This window comes from Pseudopipra pipra, chromosome 15, assembly GCF_036250125.1.
Source record: "Pseudopipra pipra isolate bDixPip1 chromosome 15, bDixPip1.hap1, whole genome shotgun sequence".
In the NCBI taxonomy this organism is placed as follows: domain Eukaryota; kingdom Metazoa; phylum Chordata; class Aves; order Passeriformes; family Pipridae; genus Pseudopipra; species Pseudopipra pipra.
The window spans coordinates 15,341,473-15,363,041 of NC_087563.1; the positions used below are offsets into that span (position 1 = coordinate 15,341,473).

The following is a 21,569-nucleotide window of genomic DNA, read 5'->3' on the forward strand; positions in this document are numbered from 1 at the left end:
CTTGTTAAATTTAAGGTAATAACTGAGCCCAGTTGTCTGCTTTGCCAGTCCAGACTTGTGTGTGAAATACCTCTTGATAGCTGATTTCACTGGCAGTCAAAAAGAGGAAATCTTGCTTTAAGATCTATTTTAAGCTAATCTTGCTGGGTTTAAAACTTTTATTTTAAATAATTTTTGTTTTGACTACTCAAATTATTAATGACTGCTTATATGTGATTGTTCTTTTTACGTGGAGGATATTCTGTTCCTATTCAGGCACTTGCACAGCTCTGCTTGCTTTTAGCTGTGCTCTTGAGACAAGTGTATTGTTTGTCCTTTTCTGTGTCCTGGGTTTGTGGTAGGGCTCAGATGAGCAAAAGCTCTTTTGCCCAACAGCAGTTCATCCATTGGGAATGCCCCAGTCATTTGAGTATACAAATGGCATAAAAATCAACCCGTGTCAGCTGTTACAATCCTGACCTAACATTACAAAAAAATCAGCTTCCTTTTATCTTGACAAAACTTAAAAGTAAGGAGAAGAAAGCTGGTTGCTATTTTTTTAAAACATAAATGAAACAGTGTGTAGCACAGCAGTAGCCAAATGGTCTGGGTGTTCCACAGTGAGCTGGTACACCAAAGTTTCCTGGGGAAGCCTCCTTGCTCATGCTCACGCCTGGCAGCTCCTCTGCATGATGTCATTACATGGGGAGAGTTCCCTTGATTCCAAGTTGGAATCTGTGTCATAAGTTTTGCCCATCGTTTAGAAATCCATAAAATCTGTTACAACTTTGAACGTTTCAGAGTTAGCAAATAATAAAAAAAAAAAGAATTCTTTATTTTGCTTTAACAGTAAGTTTGCTGTAGGCATCCAGGAGGACGTCACGGATTTTGTCTAGTTGTAAGTCATATAAGTAACCTAATATTTTATTTATCAAATATAGAATAAGGAACTAAAAACTTTGAGACACTTAATGGCTTTTGGGGAATTTTATTTGTAAATAAACCTCCTTGTGTTGCAGAAAAGGAGCATTGATCCTCTTTGTACTGGAGGATGTGTACGTGACCTTTTAGGACCTGTGTGCAGCTCGTGGGTGGCTCACAGGGTCACAGCACTGCAAGCTCAAAAAGCCAAAAAACTTGAGGTGTATTTCCTGAGTAACAGGGACAGGCTGTTTTGTTGCCCTATGACACTTTTTTCCTATCTAAAAATCCTATATTTAGTGGTACAAAAAAAAATAAATCACTGGCAATGTCTGCTAATGCCACGAAATAAAATATTAAAAGTAGAGCAGAGCAGCAGTCGCTGTTAGCTTTGGGTTTGGCTTCAGAGACAATATGAATTTCTTGCTAGATAAAACAACCAAATGAAAGAATTGCCTGAATAGTTGAGACTTGTGGCAGAAATTCTAGAGGCAGAATTAATGTTTTCATTCCTATGGCACGGTCTCAGTTTGCAGCCTTCCTTTGTTTATTTGTACTTGTTGCTTCGTTCCTTTGTTTTAAGGAAAGGTGGTGGAACCCTGAGGACTTTAATTTAAAATGACACTCGTGTATTATTTGTAGTTCAGTCAGTAATGTAAAAGCTGAACTAAATGCAAGTCTAAATTTTCCTGTGTATTCCTCAAATATTAATGGTTAGCTGTGTGTGCTGTGTTTTCTTTAGTGGCATTTCATGTGTGGGTGTGAATACTTCTTTAATTGCCAAGAAAAGTGAATGCTATTATGATGGCAAAATGAAGCTCATGGTGCTGTTTTCCCATCAGACTCTGTGAAGAACTTGCCTTAATAAAAAACCCAAAACAAAGCAAAGTTTTTTTAGTACTGTGTGAGAGCACTAAAATTCTCAAGGCAGAACAAAACTGTGTTTTACCCTTATTTAAGATACCTGGGCTCAACACATGTTGCAAAGGACATAATAGGTTTTTTTCAGCCTCTTGTAAATAAATGAACTTATAGTATAATATGTGATTATAATAAGATGTATTTTTAGTTTTCTGTATTTAAATTTTGTAGAACATGATTGTAGCTTAGGGATGTCTTTAAATGTTTGTAGTAACAAGGAGGAGAAGTAGATTGAGAAAGACACAACCAGAATATTTATAATAAAACATAACCTATTTGGTTTTCTTTTGTGTGATTTTTTTTTTTTTTCTTGATAAGTCTTGTGGAGCATTTAGGTTGTGAAATTGGGAGGGGGAAGGACATGTTCGAAAGGATCAGGATGATATGGACAAAAGTAGGAAGAGCTGACTGAATGGATCAGCTCCTGTTTTCTGAGTTGATTGATCATGGCAAAAAAAGTAAAAAAAAAAAAAAATCCACAGCAATGCTTAGTGTTTGTAAAAAGCTCCAGAAATCATCCTGAAGGTTCCCTGTCTTGTCCTAGTTTTCTTACATGTCTGCATGGAAGTGCTGCACTTCCTGAGTCAAGAGAGGGCAAGTGGGAAAGCTTTTGATCCGTAGAAAAAGTGGAGATGTAATGTTTAATTATTAACAGTTTTACAATGTTGCAAATAGCAGGAAATAAAACTTACTGGAAGTTGAATAACTTTCTGAGAGTTTCCAGCTTTTTCTAGGCTTGGTGAATACCAGATGCATTGTATCACAGCCTGTGAAGATCCCAAAGCCTGGCTTAAAAGGGAAAAGGCTTAAACGATTTGTAAATGAATTGTTGTCTATAATGATGTATTGGAATGTGTGTATAAGTATGTGTGTATCTGAGAGGGTGAAAATGAGCCTTTCACTAATTCTAGGTGATGATAAGCCCTATAAACCTTTGTTTAAAGTATAAGCTTGGGTTGTAAATCCGGTTTTGCTCTAACAATAAGACAACCAGGCTCTTTCAACTTCATTGTTGCTTTGCCAAGCCAGTTAAAATAGAAATCTGTGGTTTTTTTCTTTTTTTTTTTTTTTTTTCCTGAATGCAATTAATGTTCAGGCAGCCTGTTTGTCTGCAGCACCTGGTGAAAGTGGCTGAGTGACCTGAGCACCAGGTTACCTCTGCTGAGAAAGCTGCACCTCGAGAGTGTTCATTTGGTGCCGAATTATAAAGAAGTGATCACTTCTGAATTGGCCTCTTTATTAGGTTTGTTTGTTGGTTTTAGCAAGGCAGCCCAAAACACTGTGGCAGATCCATCAGAGATTTTCTCCCAGATGCCCTTAACCCCACAGTTGGCCAAGGTGTGAGGTGTTCTGGTTCGTTGTGGACAGGCTGACTTTGGTAAGACTCGAGAAAATAGACTTTGTGCATCTTCATAATGATATGTTGGGATTGATTGATTGAAAACTTACATATGTTGACTTTCTCGTAATATACCGAGACATTAAGCAAAATGGCTGTACAAAGCCTTCAGAAATTATAGGAGAGCCATGAATTGCAGCTGCTTCACTCTTGGAATCTGACATAACCTTTTAGTAATCCAGAGTACACAATATCAGATTTGAAAATGGTTGGTTAAAAAACCCCCTTCAGACAAACAAAAAAGTAAAACCTGTTGACTGCAATATAACCCTTCATTTTCTATTGCCAGCTCACCTGGAATCCTGATCTCAGACCAGGATTCACTTGTGTGAGACGTAACAGATTTACAACCTGTGTGTAATACAATAGATAGAGACAGATGACACAGAGCAGGAAAGAATATTGGTCAGCATTACATCAATAGACAAAGACTTTAGCACTTTTAAGCCTGAAATATTTTTTCCTCTAGGCCTAAATGCAAGAAAACACTGAGCAGGTTGAAGCAGTCTTGTATAGAGCTTATTCCCCTACATGTGGGTGCATTTAGGGAGGCTTGGGAGCAGGAAAGCTGCTTTATTCAAACTGTTGGAAAGCTTCTGGATTCCTGTTGTCACAGGCATTTAAGTACTGAAAGGACAGTGGTGGGTTGTCAGGACTTTGCAAGCAAGGATGAAGTTGATTTGTTCTGATGTGGAACAGAAGCAAGAGCTGGTGTGGGGGAGCAAAGAGAGGGAAGGTTCTTGTCTCCAGTCATATCAATCTCCAGTTATGAAACAGGAGGTTTCAGTACACAACTTTAAAGCTGGGAGAAGCCTTTTTATTGTCTAGCTGTGGTGTTGTGTGTGTGTGTGTATGTGCATCTCATAAGCTGGTTTTGCCCACTCAGAGTTGCTTGAGTTTAGTTAAAATAAATAGGTAGTGATGGGTGGAGATCAAGGGGATGAGGTGACCCTTTGATTTGGGACTTTATATCAGCTCCACTGTGCCATGAAGCTGCAGCTTAAATTTTTTGATACCACAAAAAATGAAAAAGGCTGTTGCTGTGGTTTGTAGCTATTTTGAGAGCTGAGAACATGAAAAATGTCCAGATAATCTGGATTATAAATAAAAGGTGGCACAAGTGTGGGTGTTTCTGTGGAATCTGACTTGGGGGCAGTTGCTTCCTGGATCCAGATCTGATGATCTCTTGGACTTTGATCTGGCAGTTGGGACACATAATCAGCTTCCTAGACAAGATGATCAGTACCACTGAAACTGGTTGGTTAGGACTTTGGGTTTGGTCTTGCTGTTTAAAAATGGTGTATTAAATCAGTGCCTGACATCCTTCTAAAAATTTTACAGCCATTCAATATTTTAGTATGCACTTCTGCCTAACCTACTTAGCCCTCCTTGATTCTCCAGAAGAGGATTGAATAAGTCTGCAAATTATTTAAGAATTGTTAAGACTTAGATGTCCCATGATAACTTTCACTTCAAGTTTGGTTAACTCCTAAGTGAAAAAAGGGGATTTGCAGTTTTGGGAGCTCTCTCATGAGCTGTGCTAATGTGGTCTTTATGCTTTCCTGTTCAGAATAAGAAGCTGATGATTTGACAAGGAGAATTCCTCCAGTGTGATGTTTAGACTTGTGACTGAGTTTAAAACTGTTGAAAACTTTATGGTCGTATAATATTTTTCCTTATTTTCAGATTAACTGCTGAAGTACTGATCGAGTTCTGCTATTCTTCAATGAGGAACTACAGGCTGATCTTTTGCCATAATCTTAAACAACCATAAATGACAAAAGAATGCTTGGTCAGTGAGGGCAGCTGGCGCAGAAAGCGTTTTTCAAACTCGGCTGTTTAAGTACTCTGAGGTAGGTTTCTTAAATTGTTTTACTGGAAAAAAAAAAAGGAAATACGGATTTCAGGATGTCTAATCCATTAGAATTTATCCATCAGTAAACAGAGAATTTGTTTGGTTGCAGTGCTTTGACTAACAGCACGCGCTTCATGTTTGCTTTGCTGTGTCAACCTCTATGAAAGTGATTGCTTGCATTTAAACAAGTATGTTTTCTTTTCTCTTTATTATTTGTTTTGAAAGGACGGTTTTTTTCTTTGCTAGAAGAAATATTTTGGTTTTGACAGGATAACAGTTTAACTGAGTGACTTACACTGCCTCTGGTGATACCTTTGTTATCTGTCTAGATCCTTTATCAAGCAAAGACTTGAGTGAAGCTTGAGCTTCTGCATGATAGAAGAATGGTATCTCTGAGCATCTAGAAACTAGTTTTGGGGCTTTTATGTTCAGTAGAACTTTTAATTTGATGCAGGTGTTGAAAGCTTTATTATGCAGACCAGAAAATGTCAACTATATTAGAAGTTGATTACAGTACAGTTGTGTATCACAAAATATGTAATCATATCACTGAAACTTGGGGTTTGGTTTTGGGAGGATTCACTGGTTTCGTTTCTTGTTGAGAGGCTTTTTTGTTGAGTTCTGGAAGCCTGACCACTAAATACTGTTAGAAAGGTACTGAGGAACCTACCTCTCCCAAAGGACCTTAGAGCTTAATTAGCAAATGCTGTAACTAGAATTTTCTGTATTTCCTTTGCTGCTCTCCATGTTCTTCTCATCCCTCTGTTGAGGATTGGACAGAACACCTCAGTGATAGTCATTTATCAAGTTAGCTGTGTTAGGAGTCATCACAGAACTGTTCATTAGTTCAGTGAACTGATGGAGGCAGACTAGAGAGTATTTGCATTAGGTAATTAAAACACTTTGTGTTACAGATCAATGCTTTCAACAGCATACACTGAAGTGTGTTTTTTTGGTTTTAATTCCTCTTATTTGACAGAAAAGACAGCTTTGATTTTTGGCTGCAAAAAGATATGAGGAAGAGCTCCTCCCCTTCCTTGAGTAACTGCAACTCTGTTCTTGCTAACAAAATATTTGGAATTCCACTTGATGAGCTGCAGCAAGAAGGGCAACCAGACAATGAGGTTCCATTCATAGTCCGCCATGTCGTGGACTATATTGAGGAACATGGTATGTATTACCTTACTGTACTTCAAATAATACATTTAACTCTTATTCTTAAAGAATAGGTTGGGAGTCTTGAAGAGTACTTGTTTTCTGAAGTTACTTACATGTAATTGGCTGTGGTTTGAATGTTTTGGGGGGTTTTTTGGCGATACACAGTTCCTTTCTTTCCTCCTGTTATGTTTGATTTTTGCTGTTTTCTAGCCAAGAGCAATGCAGTCAGCTCAGCAGGGCACCTCCTAGGAAATGCTGTGGTTTAGGTACTGCTAACATTTACCTTGTTATTTTATTGTTAGCTGGGCATAAGAATGTGTGTGTTGGGACAAGGACTGCTGGAAGTCTTGCAAAACTGTTGTCCAGGAAGTGTTTCACTCAGTGTGGGAATTGTGCATATCTGGTTATAGGTATTTTTTCTGATACATTTGTCCATATTGGATCTCAAGATTATTTCTGCAACTTTTTTTTTTTTTTTTCCTAACTCAGGGGGTCTGGAACAAGAAGGACTTTTTCAAGTCAATGGGAATGCTGAGACAGTGGAGTGGCTCCGGCAACGATACGATAACGGAGAAGATGTGGACCTGGTTAAAGAAGCTGATGTACCCTCAGCTATCAGCCTTCTTAGATTTTTTCTTCAAGAACTTCCAGAGCCAGTTATCCCAGGCAGTTTGCACATACATTTGATGCAACTTTCTCAAGGTAATAACTATTTTTGATTTGGTGCTTTTATTTTGTGATTTTATTTTTTTTAAAGAGTAAAACCCAGTATTGAATTGAGATTTCTAGTGGCACTAGAATGTCTTTGGTGCTCTGTGTAATATGTATATCAGGAGGCATTCAAATATACCTTTTCTTAGCATAAACCCCAATAAATTGGTCTTATTTAGGAAGCTCAGTCTGGGTTCAAAGGCACAGTTCATCTGTCGTGTAGGAAAATGGTGAAGCTGCCATGTATCATGCTGATTACTTCTGAATGTTCTATATTGTGTGAGAATGCTGGAACACTGGTCAAAACTACTGGAATTGAAATTTTTGGACAATTTCCCACCACTGGTGCATTGAAAGTGCTGGGGAATGCCTTTGTTTCTCTCTTATTTCACTTACTCTGCCTATGCTTTCATGGCACTTAAAACTTTTATATACTAGAAAAGCAATCTCAAGTCTTATATTCATGTCATATTTGCTCTCCCACTGCGGATTGTTTTCAGCTTAAAATTCATTTGTAGGAGGAAAAAACCACCTGTCATCAGCATATTGTTATTGCTAAGTATGTTTTTTCTTATAGTACAAATCTTTGCCCTCTCAAACTGACACCCATATGCTGGCACAGCTATTTTTCTTTACCAATTCCCAGCTTGTGTCTCTGTATCCACCCTCCTGGGTCCTTTGGCCTCTGCTGTGTTGAGTGATGTTGGAGTTGGTTCATAACTTGACTATTAGAAGCACTTGTCTTGCAGCACTGCATCAGTCATGTCCTCAAAGGGACCACTACTGGTTGTTTTCCTACAGGGGTGTTGCTCCTTTTCCAATGTAAAGTCGTATTTCTCTTCAAATGCTGGGGTTTTTTGGCTTTGTAAGACACACATTTTTGTTTGATTTAATTTTCTGTTGTTGGGTTTATTCCTGATAAGAACTCGACGGTGCTTGTGATAGTCATGTTTGTTCAGAGTGGGAATTGATTTGTGGGAGGAGTACATTCAGCAGAGTTTTCATGTGCTGGGACTCTTATTTACCAAGTGCTAAACTGGAGCATCATCTGCAGCAGTGTGGGGCTGCTTCATTTGCCTCTCTTAAGTATCCTGGTTTCCCCTAATTGACTTTTGGCTGTGTGATGGACACACCTCAGGTAGTTTCCAGAATTACATCATCAGCTGCATTTGAGGAGGAATTGCTTACATGGGTGCAGAAGATGGCAGTAATTGTGGATCCATATGTTAGTTCTGGTCTTCTCCCTCTTTAGCTGTCCTTTTTATTGTTAGGTCAGGCTTAGTTCTCAAAACAATTAGTGATACAAGGTGTGGCCTATATACATTGTTAGGGGCTCCTTCCATGCAGGTGGCTCCTCAAAGACAGGTCATTTTGGTAATGGAAGTGTGAATTTGACCTGATTGCACAAGGTCACGTGTCCCAGAAGTGTGTTTCCTTGCTTTAGTGTTAGAGGACTTCAGGTAGAGGTAAGAAGGTTTTCCTTTTAGGTCTCTGGTTATTGTTTAGAACTTAAATTTCTGGACAGATTGGTTAGACAGAACATGGAGTATGTGTAAGGTGGTCTGTCACCTCTCTCTTGCTCCCTTTCTTTTTGAAGGTCTGCATTGTGAAAGTACTTTTTAAAGTCCTTTTTTTTTCCCTGTTCTAACAATGAAATATTAATTTTATTGTGTTACTGTGTCGAGACAACTGTTTTTCTGTTCCTGGTTGGCTGTGTTCAGCTTCTGTAGATGATTCCTGTGTCTGAGCAAATGAAACCCTATAAAGTTACTGCTTGGTGTTCCTGTGCTTACACAACAGGGAATTTACTCACTCTTTGCTTTGATATTAAGGACTAGGATGTGTCAGCTCTCTCATCTAGAGAGGCAGAGTGGTGCCTCATAACCTTAAAAAATACTTTTCCCTTTCTAACTGATCTCAGAAGAGTTTTCAAGTGTCTGAGAAAGAAGGGGGGGCCTCTTTGTATCAATTTTTCTCCTGTTTTGCTTTCCTGACATTTCCTATATATGGGATTTCTCAGCTAGGTACAAACACCTGTAAACTCTTTGAACCTTGTTGCCTGTAAGGCTGATGATGCAACAAATGAGATTTGTGGGGAGACATTTTGATGAAGGGTATAGTTAAGTGGGGTGAGAACGAAGAGGTTTTTATGGTGACCCTTTTTCAGATCTGAAATTGAATCAACAAGCTTCAGTCTAAGCATGTGTGAAGATGATTGCATTGAGATAGCTTGGATTTATCAGTGAAGTATTATAGAAGCAAGTAGAGTGGTGAGGATGGGATGCTTATAAAGGTAAAGTGTCAAAGTAGCTTGTCTGATAGGAGAATTTAACTAGATGGAAGGTAGCTCCCTGTCTCTGGAGCTGGTCTGCAAAGCAACTGTTACATAACACTGGTAAAACAAAAACATATAGAGGAGTTTATCCTATGAAATCAGAAACCTGAGTGAGTGTTAATTGGGGAAAATGTGCTGACAACTGCAGATTGGACTTGCAGAGGAGACTATGGTGGAAAGTACTGAACAAATTCAAGCCAATTCTGACATTTTGGGCTGTGGTTTGACCATGTTAGTTGTACTTCAGAAGTAAGAAATTGTCAGAAAAAGTCTGATCAGTATCAAATATGAAAAAGCAGATATCTTATTTTTGGTTAAAATATTTTTATTTCTTTTTCAGATTATAATAATGAAGATGAATTTGGAAGAAAGCTGAGGTTCCTCTTGCAGCAGCTTCCACCTGTTAATTACAGTTTGTTAAAGTTTCTGTGTAAATTTTTAGCTAATGTAGCATCTCATCATGAAGAAATTTGGTCAGCAAGTTCTTTAGCTGCAGTCTTTGGTCCGGATGTTTTTCAGTAAGTTAATTATAAAAGTTCATTAAGTGTTTCTAGGTGAATTTGAGGGCATATCTGTAGTTTAAAGTCATTCCTAGTCCATGAGCGACAGTAGCAAGTCCACAGGATGGTTTTGCAGTTTTTGATGGGATTTAAACAGCAACTCATCTGTGAGTTGTGGCATTAGAAATCACTGATTTGATTGTTGCATTACTTATTTATTCTGAGGTTCAAATATTTTAGTGATAGTGTGTAAGATTACTGTTTGTAGCAAGAAAACAATTCTGGGAGAAGGCAGTTAAAAGTACAGCTTATCCTGGTGTTTCCTCTCTGCAGGAAAACACTTGAATTTTAAATATTCCTCATAAAAATTTAATGCACTAAATAGTTGCTACTTCATAATTTTAAAATATAAAATAATATAAAGGTTTGTAATGCGAGCAGTGTGAAGGCATGCTTGAAGTTCTGTGGGTTCAGAATGGATATGAGATAATGGTGTGAAATGTAGCCCTTAGTCATGGGAGTCATTAACAGGAGTTCTTTGGGAAACAGTTGGATTTCGATTTTTAAACTAAAACAGTGTTTAAATCTTTAGCATTTACACAGATGTGGAGGATCTGAAAGAACAAGAAATAGTTAGCAGAATAATGGCGGGACTTCTGGAGAACTACTATGAATTTTTTGAAAATGAAGAGGAAGATTTTTCATCTACAAATGATTTAAGCTCAATAACTGAGCAGGTAAGCATATTTTGAACAGCAATATGTTATCACTTAACTATCTGTTATACACATTTATGATTATGAAACATATATTGAAGTATAATTTCTTTAGCCTGCCTTCTGGTAGTTTCTTGCAAACTGACCAAACCTGGCATTTTCTTAATTTTCTTAATGCTTCTGAAATTGTTGCTTTTGTAATAAGTGTAGCTGTGCCATGTAGAAAAATCCACAGGAACTAAACCAACAGTGATCTGTCCAACACAGACATTGTCATGCTGTCTAAACAGTAGAGCTTTCTAAGTACCTTTTGGGGAATGAACTGCTTTTGAACCAAATGAAGAACCAAGCTGTTGTTGTCTTGGTCAGCAGTATTTCTGGGTGTGTCTTACAGGAACATGCAGGGTCTCACACCGATGATGTTCTCAGTGGTATTTTCCTAATCCAAAGGCTTTGTTTCTGATTCTAAGACTTCAAAATGATGTATTTTTTGTAAAGAGGAGAAAGAATAAATAACAAGCAGTTGCTGGGGAAGGTAACAAGAAATAATGAATGAAGCCTATCTTATGAATCCCTCCCCTATTCAGCAGGACAGGTAAGGCAGGTAGGAGGGCAGCTGGTTGCTTGCTCTTTCCTGCAGTAGCCCTTGGTCTGGTGTGCCAGGCGTGGGCGGCGAGCTGGGATTGAGCAGCTCTGCTGTGGATGCTCCTCAGCCAAGCTGCAGCTCTGCAGGGTTCTCTGAGCTCAGTGCAGGACCATGTCTGGCACTGGGACCTGCCCCAGCCCTGCTGCCTGCAGGGAGCTGTGGGACAGAGCTGGGCTGAGGCTCCTGCAGCCGCAGGCTGGGGCTGTCCCTGGGTCAGGGTAACTGCCCTGTGGCTGGGCTTGGTCTGTGCTCTCATGCTCTGAAATTACTGACTTGGCTGTGCCTCATGATGTGCTTCAGCAAAAGGGTTTCCCGAGCACAGCAGTGTGTTTGGTGTGTGGTTTGGTTTGGTTTTTCCCCTCAGCTGGTGGGGTGTCCCTTTAATTTCGCGGTGTCTCCACCAGATGTCAACAGTGCACTTGTGTCGAGGGGACAGAAGGGCCGCTGTCCCTGCCGGGCACAGCCCCCCCCGGCAGCTGCCCCCAGTGTGTGGGTGGGCTTGCCTCTGCTTCACTGGCACATCCTCTTGCAATTACAGAGGAAAACCAGGGATAAATATGTTTTGTGCCCAGAATGCAGTGCCATGCAACACATTACACCCCTTTTAAAAATAAACAAATACCTCCTCTCTGCCTTCTTTGTAGTCTTCAACTTCTAAAGTTTTAGTTTTTCTTAATTTAGTACTTTTGTTTTAAAAAGTACTGCCTACTCATGTGGCAGATACTATAAAGCACATTTTCTTAAGGCTGCTACTTTAATTTTTGGGTTTGTACCTTTGGAAGATCAATAATCAATCACAGAGGGGCCTCTGGAGTCAAACAGCATCACTTTATTCTGTTTATCTTTTCATAGTTTAGACATAGTTGCTTTTTAAAAAAAATGAAGGTGGCTATCTAGAGTTACCACTTGGATATATTCTTTTACTTTTTAAATTGGTTATATATTGCTGCTTCAGTAAAAACATCTGTGTTTGGAAACAAAGAAACAAAAATAGACAAGAGGCTTCACAGAAACTTTGTAAGTGTTCATTTAGTGCTTTAAAGTTTGGATCATTCAGTGCTTTAAAGTTCGGATTCGTAGGCCTCTGTATTGCCTCCCCTAGAAGGGTTTGGAAAGGCTTCTGATACATGAATAAGGCTTCCTGTGGAATAGAGGAGAATTATCTGTTTTATACAAAGAAGAAGAAAGGTTCTGTGGTTCGTGACTTCAGTGTGGTTGGGATTGGGTTGTTTCTTGAATCTGCTTGTGTTCATTTGTGGCATTGGAGGTGGTGCTTGCTTTTCAGTTTTTGTCCAGTGTTTCAAAAGTAGCTTTTTAATGATGTGGAATTTCTGGTTTTACATAAAAGCAAGTCCAGTGTGCCTGTTTTTTTTCTAAAATTGAAAAGTGTTCTGCTTTTACACGTACATTACTTTCATACTTCTCATGCTCTTTTAATTCCCTGGACCTCTTAAAAGGAATTTTTCAATCCATTAACTCTGATTAAATCTTTTTTAGATCAATGATCTCTTGGAAGAAGAGGAAGATGTAAAGCTTGAGCAGTCTGAAGAACTTCCAGAAGATGGCACAGAGAAACCTGTTGAAAGGCCAGCTGTGGTGCATCTAGATGTGACAGGGAGTCTCTCGGATTCCAGGAGTGTTACAGCATCAACAAGGTAACTCAGTCCTGCCTTGGAGTTTGGATTTAAAATCTGGGATTATAGTTTATTCTGTCAAAGAGAGAAGCTGTCAGGATTTTGACATAAGTAGTGTCTACACACTGAAGCTTTAGAAATAGGTGCAGTTCCTATAATAGTAAAATACGGGTTAAAATAACTGTTCCCAAATTCAGCAGAGGAATGCCTGTAGGACTCAGATTGGATTAAATATGGTGATTTATGCAGAGAAAGGTAGAAAGGGCATATTTTAGTGAAACTGTTAAGTGGTATTTAAACAGTAAATTTTGTAGCAGAAATAAAGAGTCTGCATATGGTAGATACAAACCCATCCTGTACCATCTTTCCACCTCTCCCTTTTGGTGGGAAATCCTGGGACTGTTTCTTGTCATGTGCTGGTGGAGAGCTGTGGGCAGGTTTGGAAGTTGGAAAGTGTGATACAGGCAGGAATGTTGGAGTGGGAGTCAGCTTTTAAGAGCAATCCTCGTAAAGGAGATGCATAAACATAAAATACTTCCTTTTGAGAGCTTATTTGCACTTGCTTGTAATGCACAAGATTTTATTTTTAAGTCAGCTTTACTTGTACTTAGAGTTTACATTTACAGATGGTGAATTTTACCTCTTCCCCTCTACAGCATGTGTTTGGTATGGGCATTGCATGGAAGAACTTGTAGGGAGGGGTGAGGAGGAATTTATAATAAAAGTGTGACTAAAAGCAGCAGAAATGAAGGGAAAATCACAATTAAGCTACTGCCTAGGAATGAGTCATTTCAAGAATGTAGATTTTGGGTTGAAATCTGTTCAGCTGCTGGCAGCACACTTCCTTCTACGTCATGGCAAGAAGTTGTAAAATATGAAATAATGAGAGAAACATAACTCTGTTTTGTAATTTAAACTGTATTTTAATAGTTAATTATCTTGGTCAGCAATAAAACTGTTTAATTTTAGTTTGAGTTAAAAAAAAAAAAGGTTGCAGTTTACCTGTTCACAGGTATTAGGTTACTTCTGGAATGTGTAAACACAGCAGTAGTGACAAACTCAACATGTTTAAGAGTTTAAATTGGATAGCCTGAAGAGAAAAACATTTTTACTTGATGTTTAAGGTTAATTAAAAATGAATAGGCATTAATTATGGTTGGCATTTTGCATAATTTGTGGGAAAGGATAAGGAGGAATCCTGTAGAAGAAGGAGAATTTTGACTGTAAAACCAGATCAACTGCAGGAAACATTAAAAAAATTAGAGTGAATGAGAAAGTATGCTTTCTTGGATTTTTAACCACTATAAATACTGTGAATATTACCCCAAACCTAAAGGCTTTTATGTACATATTTAATGGCATTCTTTTGGACTTAGTTTCTTGATGTAAAAAAAATAATAATTAAAAAGGCGAATGTTAATGCAGGTTTATTGGGATTATTTATCTCTGTCTCGAGGTAGGGCCTGTGGCAGCTTTTATATAAAAGAGAAGGAGAAGCAAATCTCAAACATGATTCTTTCAGTTCCCTGTCTTGGAGTTTTGTTGCATTTTTACTGTTAGATTTTGGGAACCAGATATCTGCATATTTCGGTCTCTCTGTGGAGAGAAGGAAAAGATTGCTGAGCTTTCATGTTCTGCATTTTAAATATTGGTTATCTTGATTCATACAATGGGGCACCTGACCTTCCTCCTGGTTATTTGGACTATAACTTGCTTATGATTTTGCTCACTACCTTTTTTCTGTACTCATTCTGTTTGTACTTTCTGAAACCTGTGACCTTCCTGCACTGCCTGGTGTTAATTTGACTTTGAGATCTGGTGGGAACGTGGATAATCATTAATGCAGTTTGATTTAGAGGCTGCTTGCAAATGGTATTTCAAATAAACCTGTTGAGTGATCTTGGAGCCCGTTCCCCAGCCAGGGAGCATTTGTTGCACACAGGTTGGAATTGTGCATGGAAAGGAAACTGTTCTCCTTTACTAGGAGCCTTTTCCCCACGGCTCTTTTTGGTTTTGATGTCCTGACTTCTAGAGAAAAGAATCACCGAGTCAGCATTGCAGATGAATTTTAAGATGTGCTGTTGAAATAACTGCTTCAGGCTCCTTCTCTGTCATTATTCCAAATTTTTCATCACTGTGCCTTGCCAAGCAGTATTTGCTGTACTCGTGCAGTTCATCTCAAATACTGTCAGTCAGAAGTCTAATATAAAAACCCTTTGTGTTGGGGCTTTTCAGAACTATATGTGTAAAAATACAAGATATGACATGTGAGTTGTATAAACAGTTTACTTTGTTTCTATGAAATGCAGTGAGAGGGGCAACATCCTCACTGCTTCTGTGATATTTTTGTTAACCCTTTTGTGATTTAATCAGCTCTAATCAGGGAGAGGTGATAATATTAACCAAGCGAGACAAAATGCATGGCAAAGCTGACCAAATATAACACCTGCCCGAATTGCTGCAAAATATATTACTATTTTTGTGTAGTGCCGTTTTTTTGTTCCTACTTCCACCCTGGAAAATCTGTAAACAACATGTTAGGAAAGCTTTCAAGTGTTGATTGGGCAGCTTATTGTCAGGAGTGACCTCATGTTGCAGTCGATTTCTATTTAGACTGCAGGGTTTAGTGCAGCACTCCAGAAGTGCCAGCCCCCGGAGCCCAGCGAGCACCATGCACAGCCAGCAGCCAACAGCTCGCTTTGCTGGCTTCCAGATGAGGCATTTTTACATGAAGTGCTCGTTTGGGATAGCAAAGATAATCAGAATGGCCTGTAAAGTTCTCCTGCACAGGTAAATCTCTGAAAGGACGATGTCGTTTTGATGTGATTCGTAGTTAAGACTTTTAACTTTGAAACTGTGGGAGGTTAAATGTGTTTTGGAGATTATTTCATTTCATAATATGTCAGAACTGGTTGTTTTAATGAGATAGAAGAATCTGTGTACAGTCAGGAAATTACTAAGGATAACTTGGACATGTTTTATCTCTGGTTAATATATTCTTCTACTTAAGGTATGTTTTTACCGGGACCTTTTGTGGGTAGGGAGGCAGTGCAGAAGGGGTTCTTAGGAGTGGGTTAACATTATGAAACAAAGATGTTTACCTTTGTGTGTCTTGCTGTGTCATGCTGCGTTCAGGCTGTGCCTGGCAGTGTAAATCACAGCTTTTAAAAAGTATCCCTGAACTGTGGAACGTGGGCTCAGGAGTTGGAATTGGCTTTTTAGCCAAGATTTACACATTTTTTTCAGAAAGGGCTTAATTGCTAAGGTGATTAGTTGAAGATGTAAGATATTCTTTATGTAGTAAGAGGATTCTCCAGGCTTTGCAATACTGCTGATTTATGCCCAGCTTTTGCTGAGTCCCTCTCATGCACCTGAAGGTGTTGAATAAAAGCACTGGAGAGCCGTCCTGTGCTGGGGGCTGAAGGTTACACACTGAGATGGAAAATTTTGTTGTGAACCATGTCTGAAGTCATCTGGATTCTTTGGAGATGAGTTTGATTCTCCCTGATCTTGACACAGTTCCTCATTGTCTCAGGTGGTAAAATAAAAGGATTTCAGGTCATCAGTTTCCTATAAATAGTGTTTGTACTTGTGCCCTTGACTTGAGTTTTTCTTGCTCTCTTTTGCAATTAGAGTGTTGCAGTGTTTTGTGCTCTGATTGCCTCTTTTTTTCTCCCACTATATCCTAGGAGTGACTATTTTAATAGTAAGTGGATTTCAATGTGCACAATTATGTATTAGTACCTTTAGAATGTAAACATACTTTTTATAATGCAACTTTAGTAGAACTTATTGAGAGGGATGCGTAAAATTATATTTGTTGTGTTTTGGAATATTACTGTTCTTTTGCTGAGATTCTTGGTCATGCTCCTTCTCTCTTACCTTGTTCATGAAGCTGAACTTACAACTTCATATCTTCATTTTTTTATTTCAAATATTGTCAAAACAAAATGTGTTTATCAGAAAATTTACTTTGCCCAAGTAGTAGGACTATGCTGAACTTCTGTGCACCGAAATACCAGTGAAATGTAAATATATAAAGCTGTAAATTACCTTACTAATTTTCTTTTTTGTTGGAAAGAAAAATGCCAATGTGTTCCCCCTCAGTTGTTCAGTCCAGCAGCTTTGAAATCACTGGCTACAAGATCTGGCTTCTCTTTCAGGTGTTTTAATTTCCCAAAGCTGTGTCCATTTTGAAATGGTAGTTGAGTGCTGCCCATTCTGTCGGTGCCTCTGGAATAGATCAGCTTTCATTTTTCACCCAGGCAAACACACACACAAATCATAGAAAGAATTTGATTCACCAGCAAGTTTCCATTAAAAAAAAAAAGGAAAGAAAAGAAATTAAAAGCCTCTGTGAGCACCTGCTTGTTCAGTTGTGCCGTGGTGGGTTTAAGGTGTCTAAGGCAAACTAGTGTAGTTATTTTTAAATAAATACCTTAGCCACTTTCCTTATCAGCTTCTGTTTAAATGAAAATCCTTTATTGCTTGTGTTTCATCTACTTGGAGGAACAAAAAAAATAGAAAGTCTGCTTGAGGTGGTCTCCCTTTCTGGTGGTGGAACTAGTAATAAACCTGGTAAGGTCTAACCAAGATGTTCTTTGCTGTATTAAAACTCTTCTTAGGTAAACAGAGAGACTGTCTACATTTTTTAGTGCAAGTCAGGCTCACATCAAAACTACCTTGCAGTGGTAGTGCCTGTTCAGTTTTCCAGGGGAGTGGCAAATTGCCTTGTATTTTGGGGTTTGCCTTATGCATTCATGAAAATAATATTTAAAATCAATTCTGTCTGGCAACAGTGTTGTTGCACAGTAAGGAGTAGACTAAAATCTCATTTTTCAGCTTTTAGGGCTTAGTTGCCTGTAATAGGAAAAAAAAAAGCATTTGTTTACCTCCCCACCTCTGAGTTAAACTGCAGTTGGTATTTACTTCTTTCTGAGTGAGGTATATATGTTGCAACTCACTGCTTTTTATAGTAGATTTTTCATCTTTTATTTTATTCTTACCATATTTACTGTCACTTTGTCTAAAGTTTTAAATATTCTGTTTCTAATGAGAACTTCGATCATGTTAATGGAATATTCTAGAGGGACCACATACACATGAATTAACTTACTTGTGTTAGTTGTGCTGATTTCCACCCTTCCAACCCCCCCCAGAGGACTTTAGGATTCTGGGCTGAAGTGGCTTGTGCTGGGAGATTTCCAGATGTTTTCCAGATGTCTAGCCCCTGTCCCTAAACCTCTGGAAGGTACTTGCCCCTGAAATGTTGTAGCTGTGCTCAGAGAGTGTTGTAGATCTGTTGAATGTTGCAGAATCAAATTATGCAACAGTCTGACAGGCAGGGAAGAACCTGTGGAGGAAAGCAGAGTCATTTGGAATTTGCTTTAGGCAGCAAAGTTAAAATGTGCATTCTTAAGCGAGATGTCAGGAAAATGTTTGACTACAAAGTGATTAGTGTTTCCCATGGGAAAGGCCACACATCTGAGAGCCTGTAGCTTCACAGTATACCAAGTATTGGCTCTTGAGAGACAGAAATCTGCATTGCTGCTTCTACAACTTTCTGTCTTGTGATGGTGCTCCTTAAGATTTCTTCATTTAAATAATAAAGGGACTGCAAATCAGGGTGTTCTTTACATATTTATTCTACTTTTATTAGCTGCATCACATGCAATCTTTAAGTATTCTCTAAGTTGCTTTCTGTTAACTTCCAAGACTTTTATTTAGTGTGATAAGTTTTTGCATTATGTTAACTTATTTCTTCTTTATTGCAGTGCTCATATCTCTCCCATAAGTATCTTGCCAGCCTCTGCAGAGTAAGTATAATGAAAATATAAAATATTTGAATGATGCTGTTACTAGAACATCCCTACATCCCTACATTCTTTCAAAAAAATGCAGTAGGTTTGGTGATTATAGTAATGAATTAATATATTCTAGTGTGAAGTATTTCACTTATGGCATTTAACACTAATGTGGGAAAAACCTGATGTCTGTCAGTGTTGTTGACTGCAGGAACATGAGAGCACAGTATGGTAGGATCCAGAGTCCAAAATACTTTGGTTTTATACTTAGATACATCATAAACGTTTGACTTTAAAATTATCATAGCATTCACATTGTATTTTTAGCACCACTTCTGGTTATTGATACTGAGCACAGTTCAGTGGAATTTTGTGTGCAAATGCAAGGGGGAAATAAAAGCACAATTTCAGAGTTAAAGTGGGATTAAATAGTTTAAGATTTTTACAGGAAGATTTTCTATGGGCCCCTGTGTATTTGGGATGAGCTGGCTAAGAAGCACTCAACAGAACAGTCTGTTTTTAAAGAATGCTGTTCTTTTCTTGGTGAATCTTTGGATATATTCTGTGTCCTTCATCAGGTGCTTGCCACAGGATTTTACTGACACGTTATTATATTAAGCTTTTATAAGGGTTTTTTGCATGCTTATTAAAAAATAGTCATTATAATGTGTTGATTACTCTTAAAACACTATTGATAGACTTCATAATACTTTATGTAAATCTTATGAAACAAAAACCAGTGTAGTAATTTCCACTGCCTTTTTGGAAAAGTTAGTCTCTTTTTGCCTTGAAGTGCTTGTCATCAAATATTTCGGTTGTGTAAAGTTTCTCTCTGCCTTTCTGCATAGTTGATCAATGCAAAAGGAGAGCTCTTAATAGGAATTTTCTGTCTTTTTTTTTCTCTTTAGCATTTTAGAAAGAACAATCAGAGCAGCTGTGGAACAGCATCTTTTCGACCTGCAGAGCAGCTTAGATAACGATCTGAAACATATCCAGCAACACAGACTGGGCTGTAACAATGAAGAAAAAAATCCCAGTGGGGATGAGGAAGGATCTAACAACCAGTAAGACTTTGTTCTGTCTGCAATGAATTCTGTAGGATTGTGTATCTTAACTCTTCCAAAAAAAAACCTGCCCAAATCCCCCACCTCAACCCAAAAGTTACAACTTTTGGTATTGACTTGATTTTAAAACAAATCAACTTCCATCTGTTGCCAGTAATCAACAGCTCTTGAAGCAAATATTTTACATTTATTTTGCGGTTAAAATGCTATGAAATGTATCTGCTTTACTGCTGAATTCTGAGTGAGTGGCACAAGAACTTAAATTTACCCAAGTGCTTTCATTCTTATCTCGCTGATTTGACTCATGACAAAATTTTACCATATTGAAGTTATTGGAGATGCTGTTTCAGTTTCTTTACCCTGTCTTTTCATGTCGACATAGATATTTTACTGCTCTGGCTGCCAGTGTCAATGAAACAGCCAAAAATGGATAGAATGAGCACTGTGAGTCTTATTTGCACAGTGTTTCAGCCTCATTTGATCAGCTTTTATTTTTGTTGTAACTCGTGCCATGTTCTGAGTGTAGTGATTGCCATGGCAGCATTGAGAAGCTGGTACACTTTGGTGCTTTATTAAAAATAAGTAGTCATGATTAATACCCAGACTCCAAAAACGTGTTGTTAAGACTCCAATACCTCCAACAACCAAATTCCTTGGTTGCTCAGAGCCTGGAATACATGAACAGAGCCTGAAATACATTCAGTGTTCACAGACTCAAATGCTGTTTTGTAAGTTGTTCAATCTTTACTGGTTTTAAAGTCCTATTTGTGACAAGAGGTCAGAATAAAGTTAGCAGTCAATCATAAAAGTAATAATCATTAATAATGATCAATTAAACCTGAGTTTTAGAGATGCAATGCCTTTGAAGTCATTTACAAGTGAGTAATTGCCTGGAAGACCTGGAGGAGCTGAATTCCTTCAGTCACAGTGTAAGCTCTTTAAAGGTTGGCTGATTTCAGAGACAGAGGCTCCAAGTGCCACCACTGCTGATTTGAAACCAGTATCCTCCTCTGGCACAGGGACTATTCCAAATGCTTCTGATCATCTTCCACTGTGGATTAACTGTAAGACAGGATACCTGATATCTTTCTTCACAGTGGTTGTCTGGGTTCTCTAAGGCAGCAAACTGTGCACAAGGCAAATACACAGTTACATGAAGAACTACAGAAAGCAGTGAGCCAGGAAAGGTTTCTTAGAACTAACTTAAACTGATGGCTGGAGTTAAGGAAAAATTGTTAAAATGTTAATTTCGTTGTATGCCTGGCTCTTAATACAAGAATCAAATAAATGCATTTTAATATGTCTATCACCTCCTGATGTAGAAAACAAGTATATGTAAACTAAATAAATAATTAAATTCACCTACAGGTGATTTGAATAGTAGATACTACCAGTATCTTTGGTCAGAATAATTCTATTCAAAAAAGAAAACCACAAAAAAAAGTGTGGGGTTTGTTTTTTTTTTTTCTTTTCCTTTCAAGGGTGGAATTAAAGGTCCCTAAAGTCTTTCTGTTCTTATCTTTAGGAATGATGTTATTGAAGATAATGACACTGGTAGCAGTGAGAACACAGGAGACTGCTCTGAAGTATTGGTTTGCACTGATTTAGGCAGTGAAGCTATGAAACATGATACTGTAACTGGGGAAGAAGAAAGCATTCAGGTGAGAGAACAGTCTCCTGTATATCAAACCATGAGTTGATGTGACTTTTTAGTGCTTTACAGATCTAGATTTTCCTAATTTAGAGATCATCAGGTTTTCTATGTAGCATTACCTGCTGCTGTTGCTTAGTGCAGTCAGTTATCTCCTCTGCTGTACCATGTGCACAGAGAAAGAAAGTTTTGTGTGTTTTGGTGTGACTTGTTTGGACCCTGACTAATGGTTTTCTCTTGGTCTTTCACAGGTACCAGCCCTTCCTTCTGCTGAG

The 21,569-nt window shown here is 38.3% G+C and overlaps 1 protein-coding gene across 7 annotated transcripts in view; it reads left to right on the forward strand.

Annotated features, from left to right (window-relative positions):
• FAM13B (family with sequence similarity 13 member B) overlaps positions 1–21,569 on the forward strand; it is a 45,806-nt gene that overhangs the window by 5,482 nt on the left and 18,755 nt on the right. For all 7 annotated transcript variants that reach the window (XM_064672142.1, XM_064672140.1, XM_064672139.1 and 4 more), the window contains exons 2-11: positions 4,907–5,073; positions 6,055–6,245; positions 6,723–6,935; positions 9,620–9,797; positions 10,372–10,516; positions 12,639–12,796; positions 18,550–18,591; positions 19,488–19,643; positions 21,169–21,304; positions 21,546–21,569. In XM_064672142.1, the coding sequence (XP_064528212.1) occupies positions 6,089–6,245; positions 6,723–6,935; positions 9,620–9,797; positions 10,372–10,516; positions 12,639–12,796; positions 18,550–18,591; positions 19,488–19,643; positions 21,169–21,304; positions 21,546–21,569 (1,209 nt within the window). In that variant the 5' untranslated portion in view covers positions 4,907–5,073; positions 6,055–6,088. The remainder of the gene's footprint in view (positions 1–4,906; positions 5,074–6,054; positions 6,246–6,722; positions 6,936–9,619; positions 9,798–10,371; positions 10,517–12,638; positions 12,797–18,549; positions 18,592–19,487; positions 19,644–21,168; positions 21,305–21,545) is intronic.